We start from the raw sequence: 19,818 nt of genomic DNA, 5'->3' as shown, positions 1-19,818 counted from the left end.
ACATAGTGCTGCTGTTTAGCTCCAGGAAAGATCGAGATACTCTAATAGAGCAGTCACCTATATACTCTAATAGAGCAGTCAAGTAACTCTATAGTTCATCCATGCGAATATGAAAATAGCTACTGAAGGGACTTTGTTATTTTGGATTTTTATTGAGGAAAGAATGTTTCTGCACATTGTGGCATTGTAGCTAATAAAATGTACATGGGTGAATGAGCTTTTCTTGCTATAGTTAGCAGTCTTTTAGTCATGCATGGGAATCTGTAGAACGCTTGAATTTATGCCATGCACTTGGGTGTGTAACACACATCCTCTCCATGCTTAATTGTAGGTCTAGCTAATGTCTATATCACCATGTATTAATGGTTAATGCCATGTACATGTATTTTTGTGCATCCATTCATGTTACTGCAGGTTATATCACATGTGTAGGTAGGTGTAATTTCAAGTAGAGCATTTGTCAAAATATGAAAAATATCGTGATAATTAGTAATATCGTGATATTTTCCCCGTGATATATCGTGATAGTAAATTTTCAATACCGCCCAGCCCTAATGTGTAACTTCCAAGAACCAGATTTAGAGCTGGCAGTCACTAACAGAATTATTTTGTAGCCAAGGGTGGGCATGGGCGGGCATTTGCCCAACCATCACAGTTTCTTGCCCAATTGCAACCATCACAAACTTTTGCCCAACCATCAGGCCACTTCAACTAAATCTTTTGTTTCTCGGGCCCGACCGACCCTATATTTTTCAGCATAAAATAATTATGTTAATCACGTGATCACCTTGCAAAGAATGATAACGCCACGAAGGAGTTGCAAATTTATCTTTAAGCTCTCAAAAAGTAAGTAACACTAAATATCTCAACATAGCTGCCTACTCACAAGCAGTGGCGTAGCCAAGGGTGGGCATGGGCGGGCATTTGCCCAACCATCACAGTTTCTTGCCCAACCATCACAGTTTCTTGCCCAACCATCACAAACTTTTGCCCAACCATCACAAGTAGCTTAAGATTCACGCGAGGATTCACAGCAGCACACAAAACCGCCCTACTTTGATACTGTAAAGCGTAAACATGTACCTCATTTCTTGAACCATGACTTCAGAAGAAATCGAGATAGATGGTATATCACGTGATCCATTTCGCGGAAAATCCCATAGGAAGTCCCTATAAAAGACGCACGTGCCACGCTCCTTGGCGCGGTTTAAATTCGAAATTTAAAATGGAGTCAAAGCGTGGTACACTACAGTCGTGGTACTGTATCTCTGAGTCACAGTAATCGTCAGTAGGATTCAGTGTGGATGGTGCTGGCAGTAAAAGATTTCGTTTCAGTGGATTTGTCAAGCGTATTTTTATTTTTTTTGATAAGGAAAGTAGCTACCGTATAGCGCTAGCCTACCTTACTACTGATGAAAGAAAACAGGAAAACGTGACTCTTCTAATAGCATATGCAAACGGAGCTGGAAATGGAGAAAAGGTCAAGTCATTATAAAGCGTCACGTGCACAAATTGTACTGATTAACCGAGTTGTGGTTTACACCAGATTCATGCAAAATGTACATTGACTGCTGTAAGTCTGGGACGAAGCTTTCTTGGCATGCTGATATTTGTGTTATAGTTCATAAATTAGCGCCCCGGCCTTCAGTTGGGATCATGTGGCGTTTAATTGAAAAAGTATTTCATATCGCTGTGGTGGTTGGTCTGTAAACTATACTGCCAGTTGATTGTGGTAAATATGTGATGAACTGTTTACATTGTAGGTTCAGCAGTTTGATGTCACGTGATACTCAGCTACGGCGATCGTCGGTGGATGCCTGTCTGCCCTACAAGTTTAATAGATAGCATGTAGCTAGTAAATGTTTGCATGCATGCTAGCGGCATTTATTTACACTATAGTACAGGTAGCTATAGGCCTTGTGTGCATACATTTTTAAATATTTTTCTTTGATAATGTCTCACATGAAAGTGAGCGTGTTTCTTGTGTGTGTAGTTAAGTTGATGTTATGCCCAACCATCAAATATTGGCTGGCTACGCCCCTGCTCACAAGTAATACAGCAACCGTAATGTAGCTTAGCCACCGTTTGACTCGCTCTTCAGCTGGCAAAATAGCCTATTTTTATTTTACCGACCTTTATTTGGCTGAATTTCGCCCGAGAAACATAAGATTTAGTTGAAGTGGCCTCACAAGTAGCTTAAGATTCACGCGACGATTCACAGCAGCACACAAAACCACCCTACTTTGATACTGTAAATCGTAAACATGTACCTCATTTCTTGAACCATGACTTCAGAAGGGATCGAGATAGATGGTATATCACGTGATCCATTTACGTGGGAAGTCCCTATAAAAGACGCTCCTTGGCGCGGTTTAAATTCGAAATTTAAAATGGAGTCAAAGCGTGGTACACTACAGTTGTGGCAGGGGCGGATCTAGGATTTATAAAAGGGGGGGGGCTAACTCAAGGTACTAATCTCTTGGGTAGAGGTAGCGAAGCACACTTCCCAGCATGCGAAGCATGCTGGAACTAGGGGGGTCTGGGGGCATGCCCCCCCAGGAAAAGTTTGAAAAATAGATGCTAAAACACTGCAATTTGGAGACATTTCCACATAAAATTCATACCTGTAGATATTTTATATACTGCCTTTAGATTATAGGTATGGCTCTCTGAAGCATTTTGCTAATGGAAAAGTTTGGGTAGGTACAGACAACCAAGTACATGATGCACCCCTCTCACAATTGCACAACACTGAATAGATGCATGTTAGAATAATAATGTTGAAAGTGGAAAATTTTGAAATTTGAACAATACAAGATTGAATCTGAGAGCATTTTCAATGGAAATTGTGAACCTGAATTAAGTATTGTCATACACAAGTAGATGAATGAAGCCCTTTAAACAGACCAATTCATTTCATTGCATGTATAGGTGCAGGCAGATTTGGAAAAATTCCATAACAGAACCAACTACATGTTTCCAGTGAATGTTCTATTAGAGTAGTTAGCTGACTGCTCTATTAGAGTATCTCGATCTTGTAAAACTCCAATGCTGATTCGGGTCCTTGTTGCATAAATTTTAGCATAAATCCACTGATAATACCTTGGAAAGACGTTTATAAGGTGGTTGTATGAGTATTTGTATTACTAGTGATCATATAATTATGCTAAGACAAAATTTCATTATAATAATCAGCATATCTTCTTTTTTTATTATTATTGTTACTGAGCAGACAGCACAGCTGATATGCTCAGGAAAAAAAAGCAATCATAAAATGAATTTAGCTACGTAGTTACAAAGATTACAGTTATAGAGTTCCATACAATGTTTGCAGTTCCGCTGAAAAAGAGTCAATATTGTTGCTCTCAATGATGGAAGATGGTAAGTTGTTCCAATCCTTAATTGATCTGGAGAAAAAGCTCTGTTGGTATGAATGGGTAGATGAATTTGGTAGAATAAAACGATGTGGGTGATATAGTCTGGTGGATCTTGTCATTGAAATAAAATGAAGAGGAATTGACAGTGAATAATCTTGATGTATAATTTTAAAAAGTGCTTGTAATCTGGATATTTTACGTCTCAGCTGAAGGCTTGGCCAAGAAAGATGCTGTAACATAGCTGTGACTGAGCTGAATCGATTGAAATCATTTAGGACCCATCTAGCTGCCCTACGCTGTACTTTCTCTAGCTGTTGAATATTGTTATGGTGGTATGGGTCCCAGATGACTGCAGCGTATTCCATTGACGGTCGTACTATCGTAAGGTAGGCTGTTGCTTTGATGTTAGATGAGCAGCAACTCAGATTGCGTTTCAAAAAGTTTAATGTTCTATTGGCCTTAGCAGCTATATTACTAATATGTGGAGACCATGATAGTTTGTTGTCCAATATAACACCAAGGTAGGAGTGTTGGTTTGACGTACCCAAGTTGTGATTGTTTAGCTTGTAGTTGAAAATGATTGGTGATAATGATCTGGTAAACCGCATAATAGTACATTTGGTTACATTGAATCTTAATTGCCACTTAGTTGCCCATTCGTGTAGTTGATCAAGATCATGCTGAAGTTGAATGGCATCCTCCTTGGTGGTGATAATTCTGTAAAGTAAACAGTCATCAGCAAATAACCGTAGTGGCGAATTTACATGTTCTGTTATGTCATTAATGTATAGAAGAAACATCAAAGGGCCGAGGACCGTCCCTTGAGGGACTCCTGAGTGAACAGCTATCGAGTCAGAAAAAGTACCGTCCAAAGCTACTTGCTGTGACCTTCTGGTCAGCCAAGTATTGACCCACTGACAGATGTGATCGTTGATACCATAGTGTCTTAATTTAACTAATAGTCTTTGATGTGGGACACTATCAAACGCTTTAGCAAAGTCAAGGAGAATGACATCGGTTTGTTTTTGTTGGTCTAGAGCATGTGACAAGTCTTCTATCAGTGAAATAAGTTGGGTAACACAAGAGTGCTGGGATCTAAAGCCATGCTGGGTATCAATGAGAATGCTATTAGAGTTTAAATGATTCATTACGGAATGATATATAATATGTTCCATAGTTTTGGAGCATACAGAAGTCAATGATATTGGTCGGTAGTTTGCGGTACTAGTACGGTTTCCTTTCTTAAAAACTGGACATACATTGGCCATGAGCCAATCGGAAGGTAGTATACCTGTGTCTAGTGATTGAGTGAATATAACTTGCAGTATAGGAGATATTTCGTTTGCACAATTCTTCAAGATATATGGATGAATGTTGTCTGGCCCACTGGCTTTGTTGGTATCTAATAGGGATAATTGATGTTGGATACCAGCCACTGAAAATGTAATACTTGGCATAGTAGGCAGAGCATTCACAGGGTTGTTGCAACCATTCATGGAAGGGATATTAGATAAGTTTTCTTTAGTGAAGACTGACTCAAAATAGTTGTTTAATGCATTGGCTTTACTCTTTGTATCTGAGATAGATTCACCATCTACAATTAGGGTGGAGATATTATGGTAGTCCTTACGTTTTGCTCTAATATACTTCCAAAATTGTCTACGATTTCCATTAAATGAGTTGTCAAACATTCTATTAAAATAATTATTGTGTGCTACTTTAATCTTGCTATTTATAGAGTTTTTAATCTTGCGATAGGCATTCCAGTCATTACTAGATTTGGTTCTTTTAGCTATGTTGTATAATTGTTTGCGTCTCTTCATATCCCTCTTTATGTCTCTGTTTATCCATGGTAATTTGGAGTTGGAACGTATAGTTTTGTATGGCACGTGCTTTGCAACACTGTCATTGATTACACCTTTTAGATCAGTCCAGTTTTGTTCGACAGTTTTACAGTAAGGATCATTCCCAAGAAAATAAGTTTGAAATTCAAGTAGGTCTCTTTTAATATTCTCAAGATTAGCTCGGTGGTATAAAGCAACTTTGTGTTCAGATTTAGTATTAATATTTGTGTTATCTATATTATGATGGAAGACAACGGCCTCATGATCCGACATTCCTGGTGCAGTAGTTAAGTCCAATATGGTAGATGAAGTAGAAAGTACAAGATCAAGTATGTTGTTGTTTCTAGTCGGAGTATTGGCAAATTGATTAAGGCCAATATCATTAATTTGATCAAGAAATACATTATTTAGTTCTACTCCATAGCTAGGATTAGAGATAACCTGACCACTTCCATCTAACCAATTAATACCTGGAAGGTTGAAATCACCCATTACTATTATATTAGGTAGTTCAGTAAACCTACGTGTAAGAGTGTTCAAAGATAATCCCAATTGCAGTATGGGGTCAATGGATAGGTCTGGTGGACGATAAAATGAGCAAACATAAATGGGGGCCCTTTTAGAAGGAGTCACTTTTGCCCAAATGATTTCAGCATTTACATCCAAATCAGGTTCTTCAGATACATCTAGGCCTTCCTTAATGCATAAGAATACACCTCCAGCACCCTCTACTCGATCCTTTCTTAATACAGTATATGTAGGAGGAAAAATTTCAGCGTTGTAATAAGAACTATCAAGATGTGATTCACAGCCACAAATAATGTGAGGGTTGTGTTCATCAATTAAGGCTTGGAAATGAGCTCTTTTTCCGGAACTGCGTAAACTACAACAATTTAGACTCAAGATTTTTAGTTTAGTATGATTGGGATTTTGGAAATTTAAAGCATTGTAACTACTTGTAGCTGAGCAGTCATCAGGAAGACTGCTCCTGTGAGCGCGGTTGTTTCGTGTGTGTTATGTCCATTGGTTGAGCTGACGAATTCGAAGCTGTAGATGAAGAGTATTTAAAAACTGCATTAATAACCTCTCCATGAAGTTGGTTGTTGACAAAAATACGATTGTTGCTAAGTTTGATTTGTTTACGGTTATGACCAGCCTTGATTAGGGACCACCTTTCCTTTAGTAAAACTGACTCTATTGCTCTTTCTTGTGGTGACATATCAGGTTTGATAATCAATGGGGAAGGTAAGGAACTTTTGTTTGCTAAAATTGTATTTACGTCCATGGTACGTTGGAGTTTAGTTAAGATGGGCCGTGGCCTAGATTGATTCTGTTTGAATTTCCCAAGACGAAAGCAGTCGATTATGTGATCAGGGTTTATCTGAACCTTTATACTACTAAGGGTCTCTAAAACGGCTTTAACATCATTCTGTTGTCTTTCGTGTCTAGATGTTCTTGAAGAGCATTCATCGATACCATACAAAACAACATTGGATTTGCGATCAGGCACTTGTTGAGTAGGATTGGCTGTATGTCTATCAAGGGCATTTGAAGTTGTTTGGATTTGGTCAACCAGCTTTGTCTCCTGCAACTGCAAGGTTTCTATTTTATTAGACAAATCGGACACAGCCTTTTCGATTTTGCAGTGTGCTGAAGCCAGTTGCTCAAGATCTGCTGATAAGGTTGAGACAGTTAGATCTGGTTGGGGTAGCCCAGCCTGGTGGATCATCCAATCATTAATGATACTTTTGAGACGAGTTAGACAATCATTAATATTGCAGTAGTACACACAGTTGTTGATTTCAGATAGAGTGTTAATTGCTTTGTACTGTTCTTGAGAAACATTATCACAATTAGCATGTACCCACATACGACATAAATCACATTGTATGGCATCGTCATCTTCCTCACATTTCTTATTACATTTCCCACATACATCTAATTGCTTATTTAACACATAGTGGCACTTATCTGGTGAATCATCAAGTCCAGCTTTTCTCTTCTTGCTTCCAGCATTATCAGCCATTTCAGTGTATTAGGACTAGAAAACTCTAATTAAAGCCCACCTTCCAATGAAAAGAAAAATGCGTCAAAGTTGACTGCAATTAAATGGATAAAACCGACTGGCCTGTTAAGTTCTTTGACACGCTAAGGCTGTATGACCTACTTCTCTCTCATCACCTCCAACCTAAATAAGCTGTGGTACCGTGGTGAAAAGTGTGTAGATAACGGTACAAAGGAAGGTTTGTTTGCTTTCAGTACGTACAGTTGTCTCGTTCGCGTATATTCGCAGCTGCTGGTCACCCTCAGTTGGCAACAATTGGAACTGAAAGTAGACTCTGAAGCGGATGGCATCGCTGGGAAACAATCCATCCAAACGAAAGAGACCAGAGGATTCCCCTGACGATTCCAGTAAGAGCGTAGATGTTTGCCGTCATTGCAGCAAGAAATGTACTAAAAAAAGTGAGGCTGTTCAATGTGATTTGTGCTGTTCGTGGCTGCACGCATCTTGCGAAGGTCTAAGTAAAGACGAATATAAACTGCTTACTCAATTAACATCCACTGTTGAAAATGTTATGTACTACTGTAAGTTTAATAAGTGTGAAACGCGCTCCAAGCAGCTTATGTTCGGTTCAATTAGTAAAGCACTTTTCCCACCGGCTGACAGCTCTGAAACCAGCACAGCAACGGAACAGAATTGTTTATCTAAGACTCTGACTGACCTTAGTGAGAAAATTGCTGATTTGACTATCAAACAACAAACACTACACAACTCAGTGCAATCTATATCCTCCAAATTTGTTGAGTCTGCTGTTAACATGGACACTGGTGCTCCAGCTCAATCCATCACTCAAGGAGCTGGTCCATCTAGTAATGCTCTAGACATTATAGATGAGATGGCAGATAGAGATCGAAGGAAAAATAACATTGTCGTATACAATTTCCCGGAGTCCACTGACCGAAACGTTGATATTCAATCATTTAAGGCCCTAAGTGACACAGTTTTCAAATTGGATCTGGATGTAACCAAGGCTATTCGTTTGGGACCAAAGATCCCTAATAAACACAGACCATTACTATTGACTGTTGAAGATGTTGACGACAAGACTTTCATGCTCTCTCATTCTCACTTTCTGAAGCGACACGAACAGTACAACAAAGTATACCTTGTCCCTGATAGAACAAGACTTGAACGTGCTAAGCACAAAAGGGTTGTTGACGAGTTAAAACAAAGGAAGGCCAATGGAGAAACTAATCTGATAATTCGTAATGGCATTATTTCACAGAGACAACCCCGTGTAAATATAATTGCTGAAACCACCAACACTCAGCAGGCTACTAATTGTTCCTGATAGAAGTCTTGCTGGTTCTTCAGTAATGATAAGTAATACAATGTTAAGAACTTTGTATACAAACGCTGATCAGTTTTTAAATAAGCGTGATCTTCTTTCCGCTCAAATTACAGGTAGCCACCCCCCTGACATAATTATTATTACCGAATTGCTTCCTAAATCACCAAATTCTACTGTTAGCTCAGCTCTACTGGCACTTCCTGGATATTCTCTTTACGTTAACTTTGATCCAAACACATATACCCCTGTCACCTCTCACGTACGCGGAGTTGGAATATTTGTCTCTGAGAAGCTGCAGGCTCATCAAGTATTTTTTCACTCACCTGATCTTGAAGATCAAGTATGGGTTAGAATTCAACTTTGTGGATCTGATTCACTGTTAGTTGGCTGTCTGTATCGTAGTCCTACGGGTGATCTCAGTACTAGTGTTTCATCTCTTTGTAATTTATTTACCAAACTCGATAACTATTCTCACTTATTAGTATGTGGCGACTTCAACTTTAAAGAAGTTACTTGGTCAGACCTTTCAGGTTCAACTACTAATTCTCATATAGTACCTTTTCTCGACTCAGTAGATGATTTATTCTTGTTTCAGCATGTCAACAAGCCCACAAGAATTAGACAGGGTGATTCTCCAAGCCTACTCGATCTAGTATTCACAAACGAAGAGAATATGGTTACAAACTTGTTGCATCTTCCACCCTTGGGTAATAGCGACCACATTTGTATACAGTTTGATCTTTTGTGCTATTTGGAACCGAAGAAGACTGACAACTTGAAATATAATACAAGATCGGCAAATATTGATCTAATGAAGCAAACTCTTGGTGATGTTGACTGGGTATCCTTATTGGACCCCCTTGATATGAGCGATGCTTGGTTGCAATTTAGGTCAATCTTTCAGGATGCTCTTGACAATTGTGTTCCTACTTACAAGCCCAAGGAGAAGAAAAGCCTATACAGTAACTCTGAAGTGTTTAGTTTGAAAAGGAAAAAGAATCATCTTTGGAAAAAGTACCTCTCGACCCGTTCTCTCATAGACCTTGCAAACTTTAAATCAGTAAATAATCAGCTTAGAAGCTTGACTCGTAACCTTAGAAAAGACTACGAAAAGAATCTGGCTCAAGGTGTCAGATCTAGGCCTAAAGCATTCTGGCAATATGTTAACTCAAGGACAAAAGTACGCCCAGGTGTTACCGAGTTGGTCTCCTCGGATGGTTCTGCAATACATTCCGATACTGAAATGGCTACTCACTTTAACGAATACTTTTCTAGTGTATTTACCTGTGAGGACACCACAAGTATTCCAACAGTTGATTCAACTAGTTCCCCTCTCCTTGATGACTCCATTGAAATCACTCCTGAAACTGTTTTCAGCAAGCTAATAGCTCTACAAAGTAATAAATCCTCTGGACCAGACGGATGGCCTATAACTATTATCAAATCTGTAAGTGAATTTATTTCTGTACCATTATCTATCCTGTTTAATAAATCGCTAAATAGTGGCACTTTACCTTCAGATTGGAAGTGTGCCAATGTAACACCTATTCACAAAAAAGGTGCACGGAATCTGGCCTGCAATTATAGACCAGTCAGCCTCACTTCTATTTTCAGCAAGTTAATGGAATCCATTGTCAAAGATCATATACTGAACCACCTATCCACAAACAACTTACTGTCTCCCTATCAATTTGGCTTCATACCAGGAAGATCGTGTTCCACTCAATTGCTTCTGATGCTGGATTATTTAACTCATCATCTTGATGAGGGCTATTCTATTGACGTAATCTACTTAGATTTCCAAAAAGCCTTCGATACTGTTCCACACCGACGTTTATTGCAAAAGTTAACATCGTTTGGTATTCATGGAAATGTGCTAAAATGGATTGAAAGTTTTTTATCTAACAGAGTGCAACAAGTTGTACTTAATGGCCATAAATCTTCCACCATTCCAGTTACTAGTGGTGTCCCCCAGGGTTCTGTGCTGGGTCCCCTACTATTCACGATGTTTGTAAATGAGATACCATCAATTGTATCAAGTCCGGTGCTATTGTTTGCTAATGATACAAAAATCTTTCGAGTCATTAGAAATAGAGAAGACTATACTGCGTTACAGAGTGACTTAGACTTACTTCAAAGATGGTCACAACAGTGGCTTTTGAATTTTAATATTTCCAAGTGCAAACACCTTCACTTCGGCCCAGCCCACCACTATGGTCCTTACTGTCTCAACGGAATATTTATTGACATCAATGCAACGCACAGCGACCTCGGTATTGTTTTTGACGATCAGCTCAAATTCCATCATCACACCACTCAAGTTACTACCAAAGCTAACCGAGTACTTGGTTTGATTAAGAAATCATTTGAATACCTTGACTCTACCATGCTAACTTGTCTGTTCAATACATTAGTTCGACCTATCTTGGAATACAATAATCCTATTTGGGGGCCTCATTATATTCTAGACAACAGAAAGGTAGAGAAGATACAACGAAGGGCTACTCGTCTCATCCCACAACTTCAAGACAAATCTTACTCAGAGAGGTTGACACAACTAGATTTGCCATCTTTTCATTATAGACGTTTGAGAGGTGATCTAATATTTCTTTTCAAAATTCTTAACAATTATTTCACCACCGATTTTACTGATATATATACGTACTCAAGATCTATTACCAGGGGGCATCAATTCAAATTGTTTAAGGAACGCTCAAGACTATTATGTAGATCTAATTACTTTATCAATAGAATCACCAACAATTGGAATAGTTTGCCTAATTATGTTGTAAATATTTCTTCGATTAACACTTTTAAATCATTATTAGATAGTCATTTAATTGATTCAAGATTTATTTTTGTATAAGTTATTTAATTGATTCAAGAGTTATTTTTGTATAATTACTGCATTGATTGGGTATGCAGGCTGTGCCTTTACCCGTATTTAATCATAATCATAATCATAATCATAATATTGATCAAGTAAAGCCTAAATATGAAGGGGGGGGGGGGGGGGCTTCAGCCCCCAAAGCCCCCCCCCCCCCCCCCCCCTGGATCCGCCCCTGCGTGGTACTGTATCTATGAGTCACAGTGAGTGATAATCGTCAGTAGGATTCAGTGTGGATGGTGTTGGCAGCAAAAAATTTCGTTTCAGTGGATTTGTCAAGCGTATTTTTTTGATAAGGAAAGTACCGTATAGCCTACCTTACTGCTGATGAAAGAAAACAGGAAAACGTGACTCTTCTAGATAACAATAATAGCATATGCAAATGGAGCTGGAAATAGAGAAAAGGTCAAGTCATTATAAAGCGTCACGTGCACAAATTGTACTGATTAACCGAGTTGTGGTTTACACCAGATTCATCCAAAATGTACATTGGCTGCTGTAAGTCTGGGACGAAGCTTTCTTGGCATGCTGATATTTGTGCTATAGTTCATAAATTAGCGCCTCCGGCCTTCATTTGGGACCGCGTGGCGTTTAATTGAAAAAGCATTTCATATTGCTGTGGTGGTTGGTCTGTAAACTATTACTGCCAGTTGATTGTGGTAAATATGTGATGAACTGTTTACATGGTTGGTTCTTGTAGGTTCAGCAGTTTGATGTCATGTGATACTCAGCCACGGCGATCGTCGGTGGACCGTGGATGCCTGCCCTACAAGTTTAATAGATAGCATATAGCTAGTAAATGTTTGCATGCATGCAAGCAGCATTTATTTACACTATAGTATAGGTAGCTGTAGGCCTTGTGTGCATACACTTTTATATTTTTCTTTGATAATGTCTCACATGAAAGTGAGCATGTGTGTGTAGTTAAGTTGATGTTATGCCCAACCATTAAATATTGGCTGGCTACGTACGCCCCTGTTTTCATATAAATTACTCATTATTATCATTGATTAATTTTAAATCCATACATACATGTATTCATAATTCTCATCCACGAGTCCTGTAGCTTCCTTTTATATTAATGATCCACATTTCTGGTCACAGTGGAAAGAATAAGCTGGGCTGGAGGTAGGCATGAGGCTATTATGCTCCAAAAATTGAGCATTATGCTTTTGAGCAGTGCTCAAAAAATCACTTATTATGCTTTTGAGAATTGCCCATTATTCCCAAAATTATGCCACCACAATTGGCTAATAATGCCAGTTTATTGCTGTATCAGACTATTTTCATTGATGTTTAAGCTTCAAATAATCTTGAATTCTTTAGATGGTTGCTGAATTAGAGTATTTGACTTTAATATGACTGCTTTATTAGAGTAAATAATATTCAGTGACTGTTCTATTAGAGATTCTGACTGCTCTATTAGAGTATCACTTACCATAGGCGGTGGAGACGGGGGGGACCAGGGGGCCATGGTCCCCCCCACTTTTTGGGACACTATTTGCAAGAAAAGATCGAGATACTCTAATAGAACAGTCAGGATCTGGATACTCTAATAGAGTAGTCACAATATTCACAGAAGCAGTGTAGCAAATTCCTTAGTTACGTATGTGTAGTTATAAATAAGGAGATGTAATTGGTGGAGAGCAGCTATCGTCAGCAGGCTGTGACCTTTTTTTTTTTTTTATAGGTCTTCAACTTACAGCTGGCCTGGCCCCCTCAGGTCCCTCACTCTTTGGCCTGCTCCACCGCCCCTGTCACTTACAATTCTTCCATATGCATACTACCTACCAACATCACGAGACAGAACCATCCACTGCACTACATCTTACCACATGTACCTACCACAGCACACCAAAATAGTTATTTTTCAAAAACAATCAATGATTGGAACTCTTTACCAGTAGATCTTATTGAAGTTGCAGATGCTGACATTTTTAGAACCGGACTACAATCATTATTGTAATTGTGTTGCATGTATTTGGGCAAATCTGAGCACACCAGCAGGGCTGACTGCTCAGTAATAATAATAATCATAATAATCTCGATCTTTTTTAACGGAATTGTGCATTCTGTTGATTTTCTTACTGTTAAAGCTTTATAATCACCTCAAAATGCTAGCATAATTCCTGATTTCCACACATACCTAGCTATTATGCCCGAAATTATGCTGGCATAATCGCCGCATCCCTAGCTGGAGGTGTACCATTGAAGTTAAAATTGTCATAGCATCTGGGGGGCTGTACCTCCAGACCTACTTTTACAGATTTTATACTCATGAAAAATAATTATTAATGTTTAATACCTTGTCTATAGCTACTTTGTGTTACCATTACAGCTGCCATAACATAATATACTCACATGAATAGTATGAACTGGTTTAGTATATAAGTTGTTACCTTACATTATAGAGATAATTGTGATACACTGATTATAAATTGTATAAGTCCCATTACCAACTACTAATAACACATGCGACTCAGAAATCAATTTGTGTAGAACACACTGGCTTGTACACTATAAAGGATTATAAACCAAACACAAAAGTATAAGAATTAGGAATAAAGCAGCCTGTTTTATAAAATTTCTAATTTTTTCAGTTCCATTTCAATTTTTTCGGTAGCAGCAGTCAAATGCTCAATCTCTTTAAGCTTTTCTAGTAGAGTATCCCAGGTCTTCGGTCCCACACCATGATTAGTAGTGAGCCAATCCCTGATTAAGCCATCACAACACCGCTCAACATCTTTTTGGTGTTTTTGCTCAATCAGCTCAATAGTTTCAATTTCATATTCAAGGTGATCAGCCACATTCTTCCACCATGCAGCTACTTTAGGGATAACGTACATATTAATGTACCTCATTGTGGGTCCTACAACATCGCACAACAAACAATTAATATGATGATAGTACTTTGTGAAATAACTCACTTTGATTGGGCTTTTGCTGTATATGTACACCTCCAATGGACTGGGTAGGATCACCTGTAATTATATGATAATTTACTGACTATTATTATACAAAAAGAACATCACCTTTAGATGATAACACTTTGTAGTATGTTGTTGACAAGTCACAGTGATCTCTTTTAGTGGGACAATAACAACGTCCTGTGCTAGGGAATGATTCTAATTTAATGTGAAGCTCATCACAACCAGGACAAGCAATGTAACATGCAGCTGGATACTTTTCAACAACTGCTGTTAAATGTTCTTCCATGAGATCATCAATGAACCCCTTCACTGCTGTAATTAACTCTCTACTCTTCTTGTATGACTCCATCTCATTCTCTGGAGGTATTGCAGGGTCAGGAATGATAGTCAATTCTATGTAATGATGCTGATCAACTGGCTTCACCTCATACACTTGATATTGTCCAAGATCAAGACACACCCACTGGTATGACAACCTACACCAAATCATCAATCAAATAAATTACAACTACACAATTTCTCACCTTAACAGATCATAGTGACGATCATTGTTCCATTGAGCACATTTGACGATCAAGTGATCAACAAGATTGTCAGGAATGAAGTGACCAGGGAAGTAGAAAAGAAACTTAAGAGAATCAGCCTTAGATGGTGGTAATTGTTCAAATGGTAAGAGATGGGGGACCAAGAATAATCTCTTCCCTTTACCTCTAGACTTTTTGCCAGCTAAAGAAGACTGGGTTACATCAACAATCAAAAGGAATTTAATAAACAACTCTACTACTGGGACACCTCGCAGGTCAGTAGCAATGCGGTTTTCAGGAGATTCACTTTCATTGAATTTTTCAACACTCCAATCAATAAGCTCCTCTTCCAGTAAGCCTTCCTTCTGTCTCTTTTCAGCATATTGAACTAGATTTGGTTTTATAGGCCAACACGCTAAATTAGTCAGAACATATGTTAAAAGCTTGGCCAACCAGTGGGGAGATAAGATGATGGTGTTGGAAAGAGAGGGAACATTATGATAGTGTAGCAGAGCTCCTTTGTGGTGGAAGTATTTGGTCAGTTGTAACAGTTTCTCATTGTCAGTAGGCAAGCCACAACTTTTTGCAACTTCAGCCAACTGCTTAAGTTCTATAACGTAAACATTTTCTAGTGTAGAAAGCAGCAACAGCTTTCTCTCTACTTCCACATATCGTGTTGGTCGGGTTTGCCTAGTAATGGAAGTTGACTGCATAACAACCTGCTTGAGTTTAGCAATAACACCAGGCACACGCTGCTTGTTGCAGATGAAGAAGAGAGATGGCGATTCCTTTTCAAATAGATTGCCCTTTTTTGATCCAGCAATGTGTAGCGTAAATGGCTTACCAAGAAGTTCCTTCTTGAAAAGAGGGACAAACTTTTTGAATGCAATCATTTCTGCTATAGCCATATCATGGTGTAGCTTATCAATATGAGTACCAACAAGAATGAAGGTTGGAAGGCAAACAGAGTGATCCTTGTCACAAGTACTAAGCTTGCTCAAACGAGAGCTAATTAGTTCCATCCAATAACAGATTGTCTGGAGGACAGTTCTACGAGGCATGCGATCATCTGGGTAGCGGCGTTCAGGTACCTCATGCAATGCCAAACTGGCATCAAACACTAGTAAGCAGACAACCTCTTCTGATACAAACACTCCATGGGTACGCTGAAAAATTTCCTGGCCAGCAAAATCCCAGATGCTAATGTATTTTTTATTGGGATTGTAACGTTCCCTAACAGCCCTTAAGTTTTTAAACTTACCTACAGAAAAATAAGCCTCACTGGCATGACATATTGTATTAGAACTATTTATGGATTGTTGGGGGTTCATAGTTTGTGGTGAAGAGTGCAATGGTAGTGATAATGCTTGTGCAGGAATTGTTGGAGCAGAGACAGGAACATCACCTGGCAATGTTGGCAATTCATTAAATGGTGATGCAAAGGAAGAGGTAGTAATTCTTTCAGGTGCAAATATGGAGCGCTGTTTTTGTTTTGTAGCTGACACAAACATGGCTTCCAAACATTTCTGCTGCTCAAGTTCATCTAGTTTTTCTTCATTAGTTAATGGTCTCCAGTCAATGGCATTCTGAACTGCTATCTCCATGTGATCAACTCCCTTGGTAGGAGGTGTGTCCTGGTAATCTTTCCCCACTAGAGTATGGGACAAACAGGTTTTTCCGGAGCCCTCTGCTCCAAACAAAGCAACACGCACATCTGATCCCAGTAACTCTCCATCCATATAACCCTCAGTGACATCTTCAACACTGAGATGATCTAGTTAAAACAAAAATAAAAATTTATTGAATCAGTTATCATAACTACTACCTGTGTTAGCTGATGACTTGTGTGAGTCACTAGTTTCCTTGTTACCAGCTTCATCCAGCAGCAAACTAATCTTTTTCTGTGTTTTCTGTACACATTAACACAACTCACAATAATTTTTCAGTGCATGACAAATACTCAAAGTATTTGACACAATTCATCAGAGTTTTTAAAGATTAATTTTAATAATCTCACAGTAAATCAGGACATTTAACAATCATTCTGTATTCAGCAAGTCATCAGGTGTACATGCAGGATCTGGCTGTACACCATTCAGTGTAGTATGTTACACAACGCAGATGTTAGGAAGGTACAATATATAAATGTTTTGTAAAAACAATATGGTGCACATTAATTTGCACATTTGGGCTTTTGATTGCATTGTACTCAACCAACATTTATCCAACTAACACCAATTTGTAGAAGATGCTTAAAAAGGAAGGAAAATTACAACCTTTGTATATTGTGCCACCAAGAAAGTCAGTGCTACCACACAGCAAACAAGTGTACATTGTACAGGAACCAGAAAATACACATCCATAACTTTAGTCCCGTCCTCACAAACCATATAGACCATATTCCAAATGACGTCACAAAATAAAATGGCTGCGGCTATTTGGGGTATTCTAACATATTTCGAATGAGAGTTCCAATGGGGCTTAATAAGATTCAAATCGCTATTCAATCCTGGAAGAAGATATTGACCTATAACTAACAGGTACAGTTATAAGGGTATAAAATCTATTCTCTAATGCCGGGTTAGAAATTTTCAGCTGGTTTTCAAAGTTTAGAAGAAAAACCATTGTTTCTTTACTGTAATAACCAAACCTGGTAATTTCACCTCGATATCTAGTTTGTTAGCCTCTATATCAATCTTCGAAATCTCAATTGCCATTGGTGATAATACTCGAAAATATAAGAGAATCCCCCAAATAGAAAATTCGCGTGACACCAATTGGAATACGGTCTATTCTCTGGGTGGTGTCAATAATTAGAGATTACTGTATAAGTACCCCCCCTCCAGAGAGTCTGGTGAAATGCCTTTACTTTTTGTCCAAGAAATTACCAACTCTAGTGAGTGATAATTGGTGTTTAATAACCAAGAGTTGACATTTGCTTTAGTAAAGCCTGAATCATGCAGTTAAAGGGCAACTGCAGAGCAATATCAAACTGTATGGTAAGTAGGAATGACCCAAAATGATGCGTGCCACCAAAAATTGCCTTTAATTGTTAAAGCCGCCAATATATTGGTCATTTTTAAAAGCACGTAAAACACATAATTAATACAAGTAACACGTGCTTTCTAAACAGCCAGCAAAGAAAAGCTTGTTTAATGTTATTAACTGAATACCTTGTATCAACAGAAATTATATTCATTGGGCTACATACCCAAACATACATAATTGATGTTGTAATAACAATCGCTAACTTGTTGTGACACCATAGGAACGGCAGCTACATTTCCTGCTACTTCACACTCATCATGTTGGTAGCCATTTATAAAAATGTTTGACTCATGTGAGCTTTATATGGATGGCGTGATTTGCCATTGAAAGGAGAATTGAATGGTCCTTACCAGAACTCGGTAGGGCACACTGTGAAGAACTTATCAACCATTTTCTGAAGGTAAGTAATGATTTGTTTTCATGTGTTGTGACAGCTTGTATTGACGCGAGTTTGGGCCTTATACTTTCGCCAAAGGGTAAAACCCTAGGTACTGTTTTATCCTCAAATAGAATAGTGAAAATTGCATACCGTAAGTTCTCTAAAAATTCGACCCCTCTATTTATTCGACACCCGTATTCTAACAGTGAAATAATTTCCTCTAATAAAAAAATTCGGCACGTTTGCTATTTTTGTGATGGATGCTGATAGTGACGAGAAAGTCAGAGTTGTCTAGCCTTAATATCGATGATATCAATTATACTGTGACCAGTGGTCGATCAACTAAAATTAGTGGTGATTACTATCTAATTATAGGCCGAAATTCGGCGAGACAAAATTATTGATTTAAAAATATGCCGAATTTTTAGAGGACTTATGGTAGCCTTAGTGCTAACTGTACAAAAATTACAGAAGTTTGTTTACTGCCATGCAATATGGCCAAAATATCAGCCTATGCGTTTTCAGTGCACTTCTATTAAAAATTGTATGCAATCTTAAGGTTACGGAATAGTTTAAAATGCGTGGGCGGAACAAATTACAAAACCTGCTTTAAACCAAGCAGGGATAAATAATTTCAACAACTGTGTTGTGTTAGCAATACAACTAATTGTGCTTGTTTGTTTTTACTACAGAACAACAACTGTTCTTGGGTGTGTGGTCCACAATAGAGCGATGTTTTATAAAAACGCGCCGCCAAAAACCAGACTAACAGATTGCTAAATCCTTATAATTTCAACACAAGTGACTAAACAACTAAAATATCTAGGTCCTGTGGAAGCGATTTTTTAAGTTACTGGTAGTATAGACGTTTTATTGAACTTTTAGTAGTTTTTTCGAGTGAAACAAGCTCTTTGAAGGCTTGTATCTGAGTCACTGGGAAGAAACACGCCAAAAACGCTTCCACAGGACCTAATAAATTTAATATACAGTATCACTATGCCCCAGAAATGCCAATAGAGCCTACAGCTTTTGCTGTATTTGGCGGCGGAAAAACATGGTAGTGACAGCCGGAGCTGAGCGATGTACGGGCTGGCTTACTTGTGTTACAACAAATTGTAGTGTTCCACCTGTCTCAAACTACACTGTAGCTACATAAAAACATTAAATATGAAGGGCTTCACCTTCATTTAAAACTTTTCACGCTGCTAGATTGGTTTCATGGGCTTCTCAAAAAGTATCGATAGGCATTCAAAATTTTGAATGATTGCCCGTGACCATACCGTAACCTTAAAGGTTAAAAACCAGCCTAGAAACATCTTACGCAACAAAAATCACCTTTATTGGAATAATATTAGTCCATCCAAATGTAGCAGTAAAAACAAAAAAAAAACACTTACAGGTGGCCAGATATAGAATTTTTTAAAAGTGTCAAAATTCAAAAATTTGTCTGCCTGCCTGTCTGCCCGACCATAGTCA

General features: G+C 38.4%; 1 protein-coding gene across 1 annotated transcript; it reads right to left on the bottom strand.

Annotated features, from left to right (window-relative positions):
* Nucleotides 1–13,871: 13,871 nt before the first annotated feature.
* On the bottom strand, nt 13,872–16,938 carry LOC136256408 (uncharacterized). Its single transcript, XM_066049361.1, has 5 exons — nt 16,741–16,938; nt 14,916–16,689; nt 14,494–14,867; nt 14,389–14,442; nt 13,872–14,330 (listed from the first exon to the last, which is right to left on the bottom strand). The coding sequence occupies exons 2-5, from the start codon at nt 16,652–16,654 to the stop codon at nt 14,038–14,040; spliced, it is 2,460 nt and encodes an 819-aa protein (XP_065905433.1). The 5' UTR covers nt 16,655–16,689; nt 16,741–16,938; the 3' UTR covers nt 13,872–14,037.
* Between the last annotated feature and the right edge of the window lie 2,880 nt (nt 16,939–19,818).

The sequence above is a fragment of the Dysidea avara genome, chromosome 5 (genome assembly GCF_963678975.1).
Source record: "Dysidea avara chromosome 5, odDysAvar1.4, whole genome shotgun sequence".
NCBI lineage: Eukaryota > Metazoa > Porifera > Demospongiae > Dictyoceratida > Dysideidae > Dysidea > Dysidea avara.
Note: the sequence above shows the minus strand (reverse complement) of the source record. Positions and strands in the feature narration are given on the sequence as shown.

What these genes read in the sequence shown, in the direction of transcription:
- LOC136256408 (XM_066049361.1), bottom strand. Translation starts at nt 16,654, where the DNA reads ATGGATGGAGAGTTACTGGGATCAGATGTGCGTGTTGCTTTGTTTGGA. An exon ending in CGTCACTATGATCTGTTAAG is followed by an intron (nt 14,868 to 14,915) that starts GTGAGAAATTGT and finishes GATTTGGTGTAG; the next exon opens with GTTGTCATACCAGTGGGTGT. An exon ending in CAAAGTGTTATCATCTAAAG is followed by an intron (nt 14,443 to 14,493) that starts GTGATGTTCTTT and finishes ATATAATTACAG; the next exon opens with GTGATCCTACCCAGTCCATT.